This window comes from Lissotriton vulgaris, chromosome 3_1 (genome assembly GCF_964263255.1).
Source record: "Lissotriton vulgaris chromosome 3_1, aLisVul1.2, whole genome shotgun sequence".
NCBI classification, from domain to species: Eukaryota; Metazoa; Chordata; class Amphibia; order Caudata; family Salamandridae; genus Lissotriton; species Lissotriton vulgaris.
This window is the reverse complement of record NC_141689.1, coordinates 557,501,562-557,521,187: the sequence shown is the minus strand read 5'-3', so window position 1 is coordinate 557,521,187 and position 19,626 is coordinate 557,501,562. Positions and strand designations below refer to the sequence as shown.

The following is a 19,626-nucleotide window of genomic DNA, read 5'->3' as shown; positions in this document are numbered from 1 at the left end:
CTAGAAAACTTATTTCCCATTTCCCTCGTGCCCTTTCTGGCTAAGGTTACAGAATGTTGTATCAATGGTATTTTAACTAAATTTCTAGAAAACAACCATATCCTGGATGCTTCCCAGAATGGATTTCGGACTGCCCACAGCATGGAATCTGTTCTCCTTGCTGTTTCCGATTAACTTTCTAGCTCCTTGGATAAGGACAGATCCTCAGCCTCGATTCTGCTCGACCTGAGTGCCAAATTCGATGCAGTGTCTCACCAAATTTTACTTGAGCACCTATGAGGTTTTGCTCTGCCTCGGGCCTTTTGTTCAGGTTACATTGGCTCCCTGTACTGAAGCACATTCATTTTGAGATGTTTTGCTACTCCAATAAGATTCCATATTCCCTGGAGCCCCCTTTTCTGAGCCAGCTTATTTAATCCTTCCAGCCCATACACTCCCTGAGTTCCGTCAACCAGAACTTGGCTATAGTTCCCCGGGTCAGGAGAGTCGGAGCAGAGGAGCGCATTATTCGTGCTGTGGCCCCCTCCCTCTGGAACGCTCTTACGCTCTCTGTTGGAAACACTCATTACCATTCTCTGGTTAGGAAATCCCTCAAGAGTAGGCTTTTCTCATTCTAGCTTTTTCTCCTTTTTTCTTGGGGTGCTGTCAGCTGCAGTTGTGTTCTTTAGGGCTAGCACAGGCAAATACCATTGTGGGGGCAACCATGCGCTCTATAAATCTTGCAACGTATCATAACATAACACTGTCCCTGTTTGCACAGGGAGCACCTATTTAAATGTGCATCATGGCACAGACAGGAAAAGAGTGCCCTATGTATAATAAGGGCCTTGGAATATTTAAAGAAATGGTAGCTGCCTCTTACTATTTTTGCAGATAATAACTTTTTTTTACTTATTAATGATGGTGGAAAGATCTTCCATGGTGCTAAATAAGAAAGAATTCCATTGATTTCTTGATCTCTGGCCAGAGCTGAACTCACAGAGGTCTGATATGTTTTCTGGTGGATCTGATCGTGTCTGTAAATTAGTTGATTAACTCTTCACATTTAGACAGTGATGAGGCCGGAATGGAAAAGCAGCTGAATTTCCTCTGGATAAAGTCTATTTTATCAGGTTGGATTAGGTATGGATGAGTGTGAATTTTAACAAAAGTGTAGGCCAGGTAAAAGGGCAAGTATTAGGGAAAGCGACATTCCTGCTCCTCCTTGTTGGGTGAGGTCTCCACGAGGATCATAGTTAGCCACATAAAATGATAATGGCTAACATCGGTGTCAAACAAGTAGACCCTGGTCTCACTTTGCAAAAAACGGATTTTGGCTGTGAGTGAGTGACTGATTGAATAAGTTGCGTGTGTGAGTCAGTGAGTGCATGAGGTGTGACCAAATGTGAGTAGTTTAGAAATGACAATGAATTTTTAAACAAGTGCATCTGTGAATGGTTTAGTACAATAAGTGAATGTAAAAGAGGATAGCAGTTAGAGAGTGAATTACTAAATGAAAGTGAATCATTGAGTAGTTGAGGGACTCATTGTTTTAGACGAGTCAATAAATGGCTCGGTGAGTGATTGAGAGAGTTATTAAATGAATCAGTTAGAGTTATTTAGTAAGTGACTGAATCAGTGAGGGTGTCAGTGTGTGAGGTAGCTGAAGTGATTAAGTGATTCAGTTAATGAATGCATCATTGACTGTCAACTTTTATAAAATTCATTGATAGGCTCTTGGCAAGGAAGCAGGAACAAAATACACAGACTTTAGAAATACAATGACAGTAAATATACCTAGAAAATGGGTTAAAAATGAATATTGGTAAATGGAATGTGCTACCATAGCTCCTTTAGTCATGCCAGAAGTAGTTTCTAATAGAGATTATGTAAAGTCTGAAATTGAAGCACATGCTGAAAACATTTCTTGCAAATGTACTATTGTCGCAGTAAGCTTATACTGTTTACTACTCTGAGAAAGGACATATTTTTGAGTGCCCCTCACACTTTTTTAAAGGTGTTTTTGGTATTTTAACTGTGTCCCTGTGGTACTGCTATTCAGTTTTGCAGTGCATGTGCTCTTTTCCCTATAGGATGAGATTAAACTGGCTACACCTAATTGGTTTATTTAACTTCACAGTAAGGCCATAGTAAGTTGGTATAGGATGTGCACCAGTGGTGTGGGAGCTAATTGTCACCAGTTCAGCCACAGTGTACCTTTAAGCAAACCACATGTATGACTTTGAAAGCATGGCTCCAGGTTTGTCTTTATTATGGGCTAGTGGCTGCAGCTTAAAACACTACAGTAATGCCTGTTATGTTATGTTAAAACATTTTAAAGCCCATTGGTTACTACAAAGAGAGCATCCCTGCACTAGGATTGTCCTATCCAGAGATAAAGGTCAGAGGAAAAAGAGAAAAACTGCTGAGAAAGGAAAACTGAGCTTGCAACAAAGAAAGTCAAGCATACACATGTAAAAAGGCTGAATTTAGATCAACCTAACCCAACCAGCTTTTAGGTTTCTTCCTGAAAGTTGTTTCAAGGGGTTCTTGTCTCGAGTGAAGAGGCAGGGTGTTCCACAGCTTCGAGGCACGAAAGCCGATTGAGCAACCTCTCAAACAAGATCTTTTGATGATAGGTACTGGCACCAATGAGGCGTTCACTGAGCTGAGTTTTCTGCTGGGTTGGTAGGGTTCACCAAAGGAAAAAGATACTGTGGGGCTATGCCTTTAAGAATTCTATCGATTTACAAAAGGGGGTGGTGATGAACAGAGTGTCTGAATTGAGCAGACCACTCTTACCCAGTCCAAAGATCAGGGCTTGATCCATCACCGTTATTTATCTCACTGCCCCATCCCAGCTCAGAATCTGGCTATATGCAAATCAGTCTGTCCCTGGCCCAGTGCATCATGGGAACAGGGCAGACTAAACTACCAAGCCAATTCTTTACCAGAAAGGAGACAAGCTACCGGGGACCGGTTTCTGGCATTTCAGCCTCTTCGGCCCGGCTTGCTTGAATCCTGATGGAGCAGTGAGAAAGGGACTCATGTCTGAGTATACCCTGCCACACCTATAGTGGCCAAAATCGATTTACAAAAGGGGGTGGTGATGAACAGAGTGTCTGAATTGAGCAGACCACTCTTACCCAGTCCAAAGATCAGGGCTTGATCCATCACCGTTATTTATCTCACTGCCCCATCCCAGCTCAGAATCTGGCTATATGCAAATCAGTCTGTCCCTGGCCCAGTGCATCATGGGAACAGGGCAGACTAAACTACCAAGCCAATTCTTTACCAGAAAGGAGACAAGCTACCGGGGACCGGTTTCTGGCATTTCAGCCTCTTCGGCCCGGCTTGCTTGAATCCTGATGGAGCAGTGAGAAAGGGACTCATGTCTGAGTATACCCTGCCACACCTATAGTGGCCAAAATCGATTTACAAAAGGGGGTGGTGATGAACAGAGTGTCTGAATTGAGCAGACCACTCTTACCCAGTCCAAAGATCAGGGCTTGATCCATCACCGTTATTTATCTCACTGCCCCATCCCAGCTCAGAATCTGGCTATATGCAAATCAGTCAGTTTGCATACAGCCAGGTTCTGAAACTGGGATGGTGCAGTGAGCTAAAAAACGGTGTTGGATCTAGCCCTGATCTCTTGACTGGGTGAGAGCTTTCTGCTTAATTCAGAGACTCTGTCCCTCACCACCCCTTGTTGTAAATATTTTTGTCCACCCTAAGCGTGGAAGGGTATTCTCAGATGTGAGACCCTTGCTCATTGCACCATCAGGATTCAAGCAAACCGGGCCGAAGACGGCTGTAATGCCAGAAACCGGTCCCCGGGAGCTTGTTTCCTTCCCAGTGTAAGAATTGGCTTTTGTAGTTTGGTTTGCCCTGTTCCCATCATGCACTGGGACAGGAACAGACCAATTTGCATACAGCCAGGTTCTGAAACTGGGATGGTGCAGTGAGCTAAAAAACGGTGTTGGATCTAGCCCTGATCTCTTGACTGGGTGAGAGCTTTCTGCTTAATTCAGAGACTCTGTCCCTCACCACCCCTTGTTGTAAATATTTAAGAATTCTATGGCATAAGAACATGGTTTTAAAAGAGATTCTTTTACTCAATGGTAGCCAATGTAGATTTTCAAGGGCTGCACGCCTCGGGAGAATAAACAGTAGGCATACTGCCACATTTTGCACTCTCTGCAGCTTTTGTCATCTGACCTGCGTGGGTCCGATGTGAAAAGTATGCTACAATAGTCCAGTTTGGATATAACAAGAGCCTGAACTACTGTTTCACTGCCAAGCATGGGCGGAAAATCCGTTCCGCTCGCGGATTTTGCGGATTTTCGGTAAATTCGCAATCCGCAACCTCTCGCGAATTTACCGAAAATCCGCAAATTTGCACGCAGCGGATTTTTTTGCTTGGTGATACAATATTGCGGCGTGCACTTACCGTCATTCAGCGTTTGCCGAGTTGTTTTTCTCTATATTTTGCGAGTGCTGCGCCATTTTGGATCTTGCTGCGGGATCCCGCGGGAGTTTGGCGACGCATCGCGAGAGTTCGCAATTGCGAGCATGTAGATGCGGCGGGCAGCAACAATCTCGCACTCGCAAAATTACAAAATTTGAAATTCTGCACAAGCAATCCACCAGCAAGCAGCATAAACCTTCTGAAAATGATGATTTTTACAGAATAACTCCTCAGGTTGACATTTGCCTGCACTTTTTTTTGCAAGGAGTCCATTTGGGGGGGGGGGTGCGGGTGGGGGTGGGAGGAAGGAAGTGCCCCACAGAAAGACAAGTTTTGCAAAACTGAAAGCACTCAGCAGGTGCAAAAGCTCAAACTCATCATTAGTAACCATTTCCTGTAGTGCTTCCTGAGGGGCCCCTCCAGAGTTCATTTGCCTACTTGCAACTATTCTATGACCCTGCTCTGACCCTCACAGCAGGCTCATAGAATAGCTACAAGTAGGCCACAAAGGTCCTGGGAAAAAAAATTGCACTGCAACAGAAAGCAAATTGCAGATAAGGAAGCAGGTGCCAGACAGGAAGTTTAAATCCAGTGACACATTAATCAACCCCAAATTAATTCATGTCAGTTGAAGCAGGGCAGGTGTGCTTGCTTTCCCCCCCCCATAATCTACAGTGATGAACCAGAAATTAATTCATGTCAGTTGAAGCAGGGCAGGTGTGCTTGCTTTTCCCCCCCATAATCCACAGTGATGAATCAGAGGGTGGCAGTGATGTACCGGAGGGTGGCATGGGTGAACCAGAGGATGGCAGTGGTGAAACAGAGGGTGCTGTAAACCTGTGATGACGAACCAGACGTAGAAACAACAAAGTCGCGACCGTTGCGAGCCGACAAGTAAGTTCGCAATTGCGAACTGGGACAAAACCCTCGCGAACTGGCAGAAATCCTTGCGAACATAAAAAAAAAAAATCTGCAAATTCGCGAGAGTTCGCGGATTTTGCGGATTGCGAATTCGCAAATACGCAAATTCGCGAACGCCAGATTCGCAAAATTCGCCCATGCTTATTCACTGCAGAAATAGGGAAAAAGGCCAATGATTTTTGCCAGAATCTTGAAAATGCCAAAACACTTCCTAGCCAAGCAGGATAATTGGCTATAAAAGTAGGATTGGAATCAAACAAGATACCTACATATTTAGGTGTTGCCTGAGCCAGCGCATGCCCTGCACTGGCGAGAAATGTAGTAAGCAGCTTTTCTAAGTGCTACCAAAGCGGCCACCAGCTTGCGGTCATGCGCATAAGCGCGCGTGTCACGCTCCGCCTATGCTGTGCATGCATCCCTTGTTCTCTTTAACTTTCAAGGCACACACGCTTTACTTTTAATGTTAAAAGTAAAGTGCTGGTGCCGCGATCATAGCAAAAGTAAAGAAATAGATCTTTTTTTCTATTTCTTGACTTTTGCTATAATTGCGGCAGCCGCGTTTTACTTTTAATGTTCATAGTAAAGCCCCGGTGCCGCAATTATAGCATAAGTAAAGAAATAAAAAAAATATATATTTCTTTACTTTTGCTATAATCGCGGCACCCGCAAAGGAGATGCAACACAGAGATCTGACTGCGTGTCAGCAGCGATAGGCTTTATGTGTTTCCCAACCAGTGCATGTGCCACAGGGCTCAGAGTGAGAAACATTTCCAGCAAGTCACCAGCAAACGACAGCGGCTTTTCGAGGCATCTTGAGAACAGAGCATTACCACAAACACAAGCACACCCACCAACAGTCATGGCAAACAGCACAGATGTGTTGGCCAGATCCAGAAGAAAGACCCCGGGGCTCGGAAGGAGAGGCGGTGGATCTTCTAGGCAGGTCGCCTGCTGTGCATACAGCTCCCATAACTGACTCACAGACCCTATTAAAATAACAAAGGCTCAAGTGGGGCTTATTTACAGGAAAATTCGAGTAGCAAAGAATACACAGTATTAGAAGGACAAGAATTGGCATAGCCAAAAGGTCTTGCTTTTGGGACCTTATAAGTATTTAGTTATGCAGCACAATAACCTTGGGGAAAGAACATCAACTGTTACATGGCTAAACACTTATAAGGTACAAGGTTTAGCCATGCAACAGCTGATGTTGTTGCACCAAGGATATTGTGCTGCAAAACTAAATACTTGTAAGGTCCCAAAAGCAAGACCTATTGGCTATGCCAATGCTTGTTCAATTTGGCCTTGCGGTCTGGAGTGGGGCCAAGTGCCTCAAGCCACCAGGCTGATGACCAAACAGAGGGCTGTTTTCCAACAATGAGTACCTCTGTTTTATTTCCGTTAAGCTTGAGGCAACTCCTGTTCATCCATTCTGCAAGTTCCACCATGCAGGATCTAAATTGGGATGTGGCACTCCCCTCCTCCTGGAAGAGAGTAAAAATCAGCTGTGTGTCATTGGCATAAGACACCATGATGACATTGTGTCACTTGACAACATATGCAAGGGGACGCATGTAAATATTGAACAAAGTCGGGCTCAATACAAGGCCCTGAGGCAGCACTTCTGAGCAGAAAAAGACTTTGCACTATCTGAAAGGTGCGGTTCTGGAGGAAAGAGGCCAGCCACCTCAAGGTTAAGCTCCTGATACCGCAATTCCCTAGCTGTTCTAACAGAAGGCTATGGGATACGGTATAAAATGCTGCACTAAGGTCCAACATTATCAGTGCGGTGATTTGACATCGGTCAGCACAGAGTCTAAGAGATTTGGAGGCCAGCAGTAAGGCTGGCTCTGTGCTGTACTGGGCCAGGAAACATGATTGCGTTTCATGGAGTAAGTTATTAGACTCCATGACATTATTCAATTGAGCATTGGAATGCTTCTCAGCAATTTTGAGAAGAAAGAGAGCAGTGAGATGGGCTAAATATATTCTGACAGAGACAAATCTAATGATGGTTTTTTGAGAAGTGGCTTAACAATAGCATGCACCACTTAGAAGGAACTACGCCTGTTGTAAAAGAGATGTTATGAAAGTTGCTCAAACTGGGCAATATTATCTCCGCCCCTGAACCAGGATTCAAGGAGGTGCCGGATCGGAGAGGATCTTAATTTTACCTTGGTGAGAGGCATACGGAGCTCATCTAAGGAAGAGGAGGTGAAAGTGGCCATGTCTTTCATCGAAGATGGAACGTGAAACCAGGCTTTTTGGCACCGGAAATCCCTCGCTGTCTCGGGGAATGTGTTGTAGATTTTTGCGACCTTGTTAAAAAAGAAACGGCCAATCAAGTTACAGCTCTATAGGGACAGAACAATGTGAGAGGATACATGTGCCAAAGGTGGTAGGACTTTAACAATTGGGAGAAGCTCTCCTTGTGCTGGACGAGGACTCAATCGTATGCTTGTGAAATTGACTTTGTGTAGTGTGGATTAGCTTGTGGTATACCTTGAAGGCCAAGGAATAGTTGGCTTTACTTTTAGCACGGACACTTACATGATTTTTTCCTTAGCAATAGTACCTCACTGAAGCCTTCCGCGGATGGTTTGGAGCGGGGCACAGGGTGTTCCGTCAGCGGGTCTATCCCATCAAGGGACCCCGTAATCCAGTCTTCAAGATGCTGGTTGGACGAATCAATGTAATTTTTAGGCTGAGATTCCTCATTCATGAGAGTGTCAGTGAAAGCCTCCAGGGTGACCTTCACCCATTTCCTTAATTTTACTTACCACACCCTCCTTATGGGTTGAAATGGGACTGGCCAGTGGGAATTGGAACGGGATAATATAGTGGTCAGACCAAATAACTGGGATAGGATCCCCAACTATCAATGGAGTGAAGTTGGAGAAAATCGGATCTAGCTTATGGCCTAGAATAGGGGTGAGGGCAGCAACTCGTTGCGAGATCTTTAGGATATCTAAGTCCTCGGTAAGACCGGAGGCCAGGCGCCAGGTTTCGTAGTCAATGACTACCATGTTGGAGTAGTGCAATGAGGAGAAGGAACAATTCCCTGTTTGGGGAATTGTTCCGGCTTTACAAGTGAGTAAGGGGAAATGTCTTTGCATTAATGCAGTTGCACTTTACTTTTTGTTTGTTCTCCACAGAAAGCCCTTCCCTGCACCATCAAGCCTGCGGGTGGTCCTCGTCTATTCTCACTCTAGAAATATATTTGTTGCTGACCTCGACAGGAGTAAATCTTGAAGCATTTCCAGGGTGGGAATGGTCTGAGTAAATGCTGCCATTGCTCACAAGTTCGTTGGTGTGCACAAACCTTCAGGACATCCTCACCATGGCATTCACTACCAAATAAACTGCATCATACTGAGGTAATATTACACGTAAGTAAATCTGGTTACAACTGTAACACCACATTTTGCTGGATTTACACATGCAAATAGCGTAGAGAATCAGGGCCATATGGGGAATGCAGAACAATGATGGCTAGAAACAAAGTAATGGTACTCACGATCATCATCACTTGCATCCGGTTCTTCAATTAAAGTGCACTCTATTAATGAAAGAACGCCACCCGTCTGCGGGAAAGAAGAAACACATACTGTAAGCAAAAAAAGATGAATGATTGACGAAATAATGAAGTATTGCTGTTTGTGAAGAGTACAGCTGGCATGACGTGCAAAGCGTTTCCTATCATCATTTAGCACTTTTAAAGTGCTGTTAATTCTAGAAAGTATAGCACAGTGAGGTAAAGTATGTTTTCAAGATTCCCTCAATGTAGACAATTAGAGGAATGTGGATGGGATCAAAATATCCTAAATCCAAAGGGTCAACTACGCCACAATACTAAATCTCCCTATCCACCAAAACAACACACCAAAAGTAACAGAAAAGATACTCGGATTAGCAGGTGATCCTTTAGAGTAGGTGGAACAGTTCTTGCCAATTCTGTATCGAGTGGCCATGGATTACTTCCCGCAATCCTATTTCTCCCATTTCGAGGAATAGGTTTGGAAGAAGCCAAGGAGATACATTACTGCACAAATGTACCCAAGCGCAATCAGAGGTGCCATGACGACACATAAGCTTAGGGTTTTTGTCTAGCCACAGGACAAGGCACCGCCCCATTCAACATTGCTGTATTGCCTACCCATCCACCAATCACTTTACTACGGAGACCTGGAATGGCTTCGAATCTGGGAGTGCTGCACTGTGGAGTCTGTTGAAAAGAAGATGGGGAATGGCCTGCCATGTCCAGCATGGAACCAACAGACCAATCAGATATGCCGCTGGTAGTGCAGAAGGTCTACTGCTCCTCCTGAAAGAATTCTGCAATGCAGTTTTTGAAGCTAGGGCTGCCAAGGCTCAGATACTCCTAGCACAGCTTAAGGAACAGGAGACATCGAAACCTGCCACAAGCCCCTAGTGTGTGTGTGTGTTCACGTGTGTGCATCTAAGTGAAAAAGTACGCGAGGGATTGTACTCATGGCATAGGTCTAGGAGGCTGAACCTGGTCATTACGAACATGACCATCTGTTCATGGCTTTTGAAGCTGGGCGTATTAGGCAGCTGTTTCTGGTATATGTTCACACCAAATGGACACACGAGGCACCGCATTGGCATATGAGGCTGTACTTGACCGTTTGAGACTGAGCCAAAGCACTGAAGCTGACCCTTGGATTATGATGTCTGAACCAGGACATAGAATGGTTGATCGTGGGCACATAAAGCTGTACTGGGCACAGCTAAACTTGAGCTTACGAAGCAGAACCTGGCAGATAGAGCAAGTTATGGGCATTTGAGGCTGTAAATAGACATAAGTATAATACGTTGTTACTGGTATATAATGGTTGCAGAGACTACTTAGTAACTTCATGGGTATTTATGAACATGCCTAAATGAGACTTAATATAGCGGTGTGATCTTGCTCTGGTACATGATATTGATACATTCGCATATGAGGCACTATGCCTGGGCATATAAGGGTTGAGCATAGGCATATGATGATTTAACATGGCTATGCTAGGACAAGTGTAGTGGAATGTGGGCCACATGAAGCTGTTTCTGGCACACAATGGTGAACTATGGACATTTGAGCAATACATGGGCATGACTAGCAGCATCTGCTCATGAGTGGGCAGTTATAGAAAACAACTAGCTGACAGCTAGAGACAAAAGTGTTTGATAAAAAATGAAATTCTAGTATTTAGAGACCATTTTATCTTATTTGCTAAAAATAAAAATCTGACGTTTGGGGATGATGAGTGCATTTTTAGAAAATGACATCCTGATTTGTGAAGACATAATGAGTTTGCTTATTAGCAATGAAAAGCTGATGTTTGTGGAAAAGGTTATGTTATCAAAAAACAACAGGATGATGTATGGGGACAAAATGTCTATCTACTAAAAATGGAAATCTTATATTTGTATATTTCCTCAAAATAGCATACTTTAATTTTATAACAAAATAAAAGCATTTCTAAAATGTTTCTAGCTGTTATTTGAAGGATAATCAGAGCTAGTTTGGGGATGGGGTCTACTTTTCTGCTGCTAAAGTTGTCACTTCGTCACTGTTGAGACATTTTACTATCTTTCTTGACTGGCTCTAACTTTATTTCTTTACGTATGATCCGTCTGTCAGAGGCCAGAGTGTGTAATGGGTGTTAGTTATTAGTTGTTGAACTTACCCCATAGGGTACATGTCATTACAACCGCCTATTACCGCACTACCGCTGTGCGAATGCTCCGACGTGTGTAAAATCAACTGGATATAAATGTGGGGAAGTGGTCCAGAAATAATATCCGCTACAGTGGGTCGTAACTTTGATTTAGCCCAGTACCTACTTCTTGTAGAGTTAACACCTTCAGCGTGCCGGTCTAGTGCTGTTCCCCCAAGTCTACTTTAGATCTCTTGGCGTTGATAATGGCAGACCCTCTGTTGAACTTTTTGCTCTCCTTCCTCTCTTTTCCCATCTAAGTCAATCATATAATGTTGTTCCCAGGATACCATGTATTGGGGAATGTCAAGGAGTGAGTGCTTTTATAAGGTATTGTCAATGACACATTTGTATATTATTCGCATTTTACTGTTTTTTTTTCTCACTGTACTTTTAGGTTCTATTTATTTAGATTGAATAAAGTGTATTCTGATTCTGAACGAAGAACGTGTCTGTCTTTTATGGTTTTTGTTTATCAATGAGATTTAATAAAATCTGCTTTATAGAACAGCTATTGAAATTCATCTACGGTAACAGCTAATGTCACACCATTTTATAAATAAGTCCTGTTTTCAATACAAATGCTACCTGACGTGTGGGCTTTCATAACTCACCAGGTAGAAACTGGCTAGGCTAGTTGACATGTTGTGTGTAAAATAAAATGTTGAGTTTATACGTGGCTCACCATTTTTACTCAAAGTTTGTACATTTCATAGCTGCATTTTGTTGCCTTTTGCAGCTCAACAGACATCCCATCCTCCTACAACATTAAACAGCAGAATCCAACCCATAAACCAGGCAAAAGAATTGTGATCATCTCCAAAAACATGATTGATTGCACCACCTCCTCGGACTCGGACATCAGCCTCATGGAACCTCTCTACTTCAAAATATTAAGGAACTACAATGACACCCCTAAGGGAATGCCTACCTGTCACCCCCGGACCCCAGAGCGGAATTCTGATGCAACTAAGTCGTAAAGTTCCTCGCTGCCGTTTCCATCAAGACAACCAACTACACTCACTTCGGGGACCTCAATTTCCACAAGGAAGACACAATAGACCCAATTCCACGACACTCCTCAACAGTCTCAACAACCTCAGACTCACCCAGCTAGTCCAAGGACCAGCCCACGCAGTAGGCCACACCCTCAACCCTATTTTCTCCTCCAACACACAGGATCACCACCACCTACACGACTCCGCTCAAATGATCTGACCACTACATCATACATTTCAAGATACCCACCTTCCAAGCCACCCCACCAGAAAAACCCAAAGCACCTTCAAGACACTGGGATAAAATATCAGAACAAAACTGGACCATGACCCTACAGGAACGCACACCCAACCACACCAGGAACCTCGATGTTGACACCAAGCTCTTCAATAAATGGCTCGCCGACTGTGCCAACCGCACCACTTCCACCAGGATCAAGACCTTCAAATACAATAAAAGACCCATCTTTTACACAGACGTCTTCCGTGAGTCCAAGCGCCACTGGAAACCTCTTAGGAGAAAATGAAGACTCAATAAAAATTCCACCCCAAGATCCACATACAAAGCCGCCCTCAACCTCTAACATCAACAACTACGAGATGTAGACAAAAAGGCCTTGACTCTCAGATCCTATGCCAGCTCCAACAAACGCAACTAACTCTTCATCAACCCAAGGAGTTCTCCAATCCTGCAGCTGCCAACAACGACATCATCCCAACCTAATCACTTTACAATGGCCTCTCAAACTTCTTCAAACAGAAGATTGGCAAGATCTACAACACATTCAACCCACAGCACACCGATAAGAACTCCCCCGACCAACTGGGCACCTACTTAACAGCCAAACAGCAGTAAATCAACTGGAAGCCCCTCTCCAACAGAGAAACTACTGCCCTGATAAATACCATCCACTCAGGAGCCCTCTAAGATCCATGCCCCCACTTCATATACAACCTTGGAAGAATGTTCATCTCCCCCACACCGCTATCATCACCTCCATAATGACCGTCACCTACACATCTTGCTAGAAAAATGCAGAAATCAATGCCCTCTTGAAGAAACCAACAGCAGATCCCCAACACCCTTAGCAGCTGCAGACCCATATGGCGTCTGCCTTTTCCAGCTAAAGTCATGGAGAAAAACATCAATATCCAACTCGCAGACCTCCTAAAATTCCTTGAGCTCCTAGACAGCACTCAATCAGGCTTTTGCATCAACACACAGCACAAAGACAATCCTCATTGCTGCCAATAATGACATCAGAAGCATTCTCGACCGAGGAGAAATGGCTGCACTCATCCTCCTCAGCCTCTCCGCAGCTTTCGATGCGGTCTCCTACAAGTCACTCATCAGAAAGCTTCAGCACTTAGGTATCTGCGGACCGGCCCTCAAGGGCATATCCTCCTTCCTCTATGACAGAACTCAACTAGTTAGACTTCTAACCTCACCTAAGAACCCAGGAAACTCATCTGCGGACTCCCTCAAGGATCGTTGCTCAGCTGACCACTCTTTAACGTCTCCATGACGCCCCTTGGAGACATCATCGGAGCCGACAACATCAACGTAGTATCCTATGCCCACGTCACAGAGCTCATCCTCTCCCTTACAGGCTCAACCAGCACCACCAAAGCAAACTTCGCTAACTGCATGAGCAACGTCATGGCTTGGATGAAAAACAAATTCCTTCCGCTCAACACAGACAAAACTGAAGTCCTAATCTTCAGCACTCCCTTTCTTGGTAGCCCTCCAAACCCGGTCCACCCCCCACTCTTACGGAGATTGCTAAGAACCTCGGAAACATCCTGGACACCATGCTTTTCATGAGTAGACAGATCAACGCTGTCTGCTCATGATCCGTCCACATCCTGCAAAAGCTATGCAAGATTTTCAAGTAGATCTCACTGAACACCAGATGAACAGTTACCCAGGCTAATATCACAAGTAGACTTAAATACAGAAATGCCTTCCACATGGGAATCCCAGGCCATGTTCTACGCCGACTCCAAACCACCAAGAAGACCGCTACCAGACTCATCCTGAACCTCCCGTGAAATAACCACATCTCTACACATCTCAACAATCTCCACTGGCTCCAAGTTCAGGAAAGATTTAAGTTCAAGCTACTCACACACATCTACAAAGCTCTCCACAACAGCGGTCCAGCTTACCTCAACCACTGCCTCAACTTCTACCAACCCACTAGACACTTTTGATCTGCATCCCAGGCAAGAGCAAACCTCCCTCGCATCAAGAAGACAAGAAGCAGAAAACGCTCCTTCTCATAGCTTGCAGCCAAGACCTGGTATAACCTCCTGATATACCCCGGAAAGTCCCCCATCCTCATGGACTTCGGAAGGGACCTCAAGACACGAATCTTCCAGAGAAAACAGGCATGATCTTCTCCTCCCCCCTCAGGCCTGCCATACTCAGTGCCTGGATACCCTCACAGGTGAGTAACCACACTACAAATTCACATAATGTAACATAACATTATATAACATAACAGAACACTGCTAATAGTGAGGACATTGAGCGGTCTGTATGTATTTCTGAAAACAATACATTCAGGTTCCTTTTTTCTATATCAAGGATTTTTTTCCCCATAAACCATGAGTCAAAGTACCAATTAAAATATTTTCCACATGGTACATTGTATTGCAGGACCTCTGGATAAAGACATCTCTGTCAGAAGAAGGGATATGATCCCTGCCTCCAAGGTAGAATGACTCCCATGCCGATGACATCAGGGAGAAGGGATCACATCATGCTCAGATCAGGATTCTGCTGAGGTTTGAACACATAACTCGGCTTCTCCGTCCTCTGCACTCAGGAGCAAGCAGGGACGATGGTAGGGACTGCCATCACTTAAGAGCATTACTCTATTAGAAGGCTACTTGCCTGGCTTAATTGTATCAACTTGCATTTCTCCATACCTACACTATCCAGTATTCCAAGTCCCCTTGCCTGATATTATGTCAAAAATGTAAAGTTGAAGCTCGGATTGAATACATGCATACTGATCTCCACCTAATGTTCTGCTGCAGTGAATTAAGTATATCATGGCACTGACAGTCATTTGAACCGTTTTCTCTAGTGGCAGTGATATTTTATAGTTTGTTTATCAGCTGTGCAGTTTTTCTAGAATCTTCACCAAGCTCATCTAATTTGTTTGCACTATTTTCACATTTTACTGTTTCATTTTTCATGGTGATTACATTATCTTAAAAACGAATGTCTATCTCCTCACAATTTCTTCCTCTCCACGCAACTCGATGGAAATGATGTCGTTTCCGTTTCCGAGAACTTTTGTTCTCCCTTGTGTGGTTCCACTTCACTCACGCAGGCATGATTGCTCTGCATCCTGCTCCTTTTTGAGCTATATGTTATCACATTTCTTTTCATTTTCTCTTGAGTCCTGTGTCAGTAATTCCCTAAACATTTATAATTTTCCGGGTATCGGTAAGTAAGGACATTCTGCCTCGTTATATACTGTGTCCATCAGAGCATTAGTATCGTTCATTTATATGTTGTTTCAATCTTGTCATTCTTATGACGTCACGCCTTTTTTATGCTTAATGCACGTTTAACATTTCTTTGTTTTAGTTTTGCACTTGTATTGTCCAGTGGCCTTACATCATGTAAACAGCTCAGCTATGACACAGTTTCCTTTCACTCAAAAAGATTTTATAACATACAGGGTTAACTAATGTGGAAACCGACCAAAGAGACTGAGGCCCCACAGCACATATACACTGAGATAGTGGGCAGGGCCCACGATTTGTGCACTATTAAGGGTCAGGTCTAGCATGCAGAACATTTAAGATATGGTGGCTGCAGAACCCGATTATGTCTGAAATAGTGGGGTCAGGGCAAAGCGGGTCAGATATACTAGAAGCAGAAGTCAAGGTAAGTTGAATGCATTTGTAAGGCTTTGTGAATCCTGGTGTACCAGGCAGTACCAATCTGCAGCATAGTGACTGCACGTGAATTTTGCAGCACAAATCTGATGTTGGAGAACCTGGTGGTGAGCAAAGAACTACAGCTAGACCCCTTTGTTGGTAGTGCAGACGCAGATCATGGCAATGCAGCACAATCTGCACAATTTCAAATGTAGTTTTTGAGGCCTGCATGGGGCAGCTGCCCTCAATCCATTCATTTCAACATCTGCTATCTTCACCACTGAGGCTATCGCAGCTCCTCAGAAGAGGCATAGGATTCACAATGGTACAACTGTGGCCCGTTGAGCTGTGAGGACTGGCATGGCCACTCAATATACGCTCGAGTCCTTGCTCATCCAAAAACAAAATGGAAACTGTGGTCCAGGCTTCTCCAACGAGTAGCTCGGGAGCGTCTGGTAGCTCTCCTGCTACCTAAACGTAGCTCTCTGTGTGCAAGCCAACCTACTAAATTACCAGCTTTCGCTTAGTATAGGAATAGAAAAATTAAACACATGTACCCAAGGAGACAAACGTGTGTCTTTTTAGAACTCATAAACAGTTGTTTGGAAAAAAAATGAATTTCCAAAGGAGATCATTATATGTGTGATAAAACATGCAATTTTAGGAAGAGTTATCTATACTACTATTATAAAGGAGGAATTTTGAGGCTTTGAGGCGGGTAAACTCGGGAACCACAGCGCCAATCCACACACCCGATACATCGTTGTAATCCTCAGGGTGTGCAGATGGACATAGGCTATATAAAGTTAAAAAATACGTTATATTTAAAAAATGTACATTATAAAAAAAGTAGTCCCCTCGAAGTAGCGCCGGCAGCAACCCATCAGGAGCGCGGGGAGGTGCGGCGTCCAGGAGCGTGAGGAGGTGCGGCGGACATGGCGCGGGGGAGGAGCGGTGACCAGCGGCGGACATGGAGCGGGGGAGGAGGTGAGGAGCAGCGGACCGGCGGGAGGAGCGGTGACCAGCGGCAAGGAGCGATGAACGGAGGAGCAGCGGCTGAGGTAAGGCTCCGGGAGACAATGTCGGGCAGGCGGGGGTTGGGGCAGGCGGGGGACGGGGACTTACACCAAAACAGAAGGATAGAATTTAAATCGGCTGACGTAAGGCTCCGGGGGACAATGTCGGGCAAGGCGGGGGTCGGGGCAGGCGGGGGACGGGGAGTTACAACAAAACAGAAGGGTACAATTTACATCGACCGAGGAAAGGCTCCGGGGGACAATGTCGGGGCAGGCGGGGACAGGGACTTACAGGATCTGCCATGAAGATTTATGCAGAGCGCCTCAACACTGGGCCTTTGTGACATCCGGGGGACAATGTCTGGGCAGGCGGGGGTTGGGGCAGGCGGGGGACGGAGCGGCCGGGGGCCCGGGCTGCTGGGCAATGTCGGGGCAGGCAGGGGTCCGGGAAGCCTGATTGCTCCCGGACAAGGTCGGGATGGGCTGCTAGTTACATATAAAAGATTGGAGACTCCTGCAGTAGTCTGTAGATTGCTGCCACTTTTTGTATGGATTGCAAAGCTTCTCATACACATTATTCAAATCATATAACACAACATTACAATAAGAAACATAACCTCATTCCATAATAGGCCAAACAAAGCACTATGGGGCAGATGTACGACCTGCAAAATAGCACCTCGCAAATTGCGAGGCGCTATTTGCTATGTACAACAGTGTGTTTAACACTGTTTGCAATTCCCAATGGGGTCGCAAATTACGAGGCTCATGAATATTAATGAGCCTCTCTCAATTTAGGAGCCCATTGGGAATAACAGGTCCTCCCAGGGATGGTGTGGCCTGCTGTTTTTTTATTTTTTAAAAGCAGCCCGTTTTCCTTAAAGGAAAAGAGGATGCATTAAAAAAAAAACATGAAACACTATTAGGAATGGAACGCCCCTTCCTAATAGCGACTCGCAATTCCTAAATAGCGATTCGCAAATACATTGTGAATCACTATTTAGGAATTGTACATGGCCCTGGGCCATTTTGCATGCGCAAACGGGTCGCAAACCTGTTTAAGCATGCAATTAAGGGTCGTACATCAGGCCCAAAGACCCAGATGCATCAAAGGTGATTGTACTCGCAAACCCTGTGGAATGCATCCAAGCATCCTTTGCGAATTCTAAAACTACAATTGCAATTGTACAAAACTGACATTACAAGTTGCCACCGGCTCTGTGACTCAAAATGCCACATAGCGAGCACTTCCAAATTTCGTAACAAAGGGGGCAGGAACGGGACATCCCCCTTCCTTGCAACTCGTAAAGATAAGTATTAGCGATATGGAACTGAGTTATTAACTCGGGCGGATAGCAATAAATGAACTCCCACAAAGTTAAGTACTGGAGAGATAGAGGATCCATGTAGTAGGCTTGCCTCAGACAAAATGAGTGAAATGTGCTCTAGCATTTACAAACACATTAATGGCAAGGATTAAAACAGATACATTTTAAAAATAAACAGGAATGAAGTCTAACGATTAAAGGAAGCATAAAATACCAACAATTGGTAATAGGGTTCAAAGTTAGGATTTTTTTTTAAACAGAAAGGAAACGCGAATATAGAATACAATGAACATTTCAATTTCAATATTGTCTTCGGAGCCTGTGTTTTTTCAAAATGACCACCAGGTGGCAGTGGAGCATTCGTTTTTGCGAGATATGCTAGACAACCCCTCCCCCCAGTCCCAACAACGAATGATCTTTAAAAAAAAAAGAGACTAGGTGAACGCCTTTTGCCCAAAAATGACAGCCTTACACTCTTGTATCAGCAACTGGCTACGTTTTGAAAGCTGTATAAGTATTTGATAGCAATTCTTGTGGCGAAAAGTTGAGTTCTTTAGCCCTGGTGACTCAAATGTTCTGAACCTGTCTGGATGTGGATCTCCTCTAGGAGGCCTATGGACTCCAGGGAAGACAGACTCCTCCATCTGTCTGCTTCAGAACCACGGCTTCACAGAAAACTGGATGTCTCCCACCAGTGGTGGTCCATGGGACAGCTACATGTTCTCCCCATGTCCCTTCACATGCTGTCCCTCTCGAGCCTCCATCCTTGCATTGCAGCAGTTTGCAAGCTTTTGCTGAGTGATTCCTAATGTTAATAATATTCATACTAATAACAATCAATGTACAGGGTTTCTGCAAATGCTGGTGAATGGCTGTTTTGCACTGTGCTCAACTGGTACATCAGGGACAATTGCAGTGTTTATGACACGAAATGCGTTGTGACCAGATCCATCATACATAGGGCTCTTCCTCTCTCTGTAATGTGCAAGGAGTTTGCAATTCACAAAGAGGGTTTTTTCTTTTGTTCTTGCAGAGCACTTGTACTCCTAGTCCCAAGTATGTTTAGAAGGTGAGGAGCAGCAACACAACATGCCTTTATAGTGTGGGAAGTCCACTTGCGATATTTGGAATGAGGGGGCATGACGCAGCATTAGGCAAAGAAATGATTCCTACACTATATATAACACAATTACAAACACTCTTGGAGTCTAGCCTGCTCCGCATGACTCTTTGAACAGAAATCCTAGATTCTTAATATACACATATTTTCAAAGAATTCTGCAAAAAAAC

The 19,626-nt window shown here is 44.4% G+C and overlaps 1 protein-coding gene across 2 annotated transcripts in view; it reads right to left on the bottom strand.

Annotated features, from left to right (window-relative positions):
* The window catches only part of RASGRF2 (Ras protein specific guanine nucleotide releasing factor 2), a 1,825,430-nt gene that overhangs the window by 841,741 nt on the left and 964,063 nt on the right, over positions 1-19,626 (bottom strand). For both annotated transcript variants that reach the window (XM_086960835.1, XM_086960836.1), the window contains exon 11: positions 8,889-8,955. In XM_086960835.1, the coding sequence (XP_086816961.1) occupies positions 8,889-8,955 (67 nt within the window). The remainder of the gene's footprint in view (positions 1-8,888; positions 8,956-19,626) is intronic.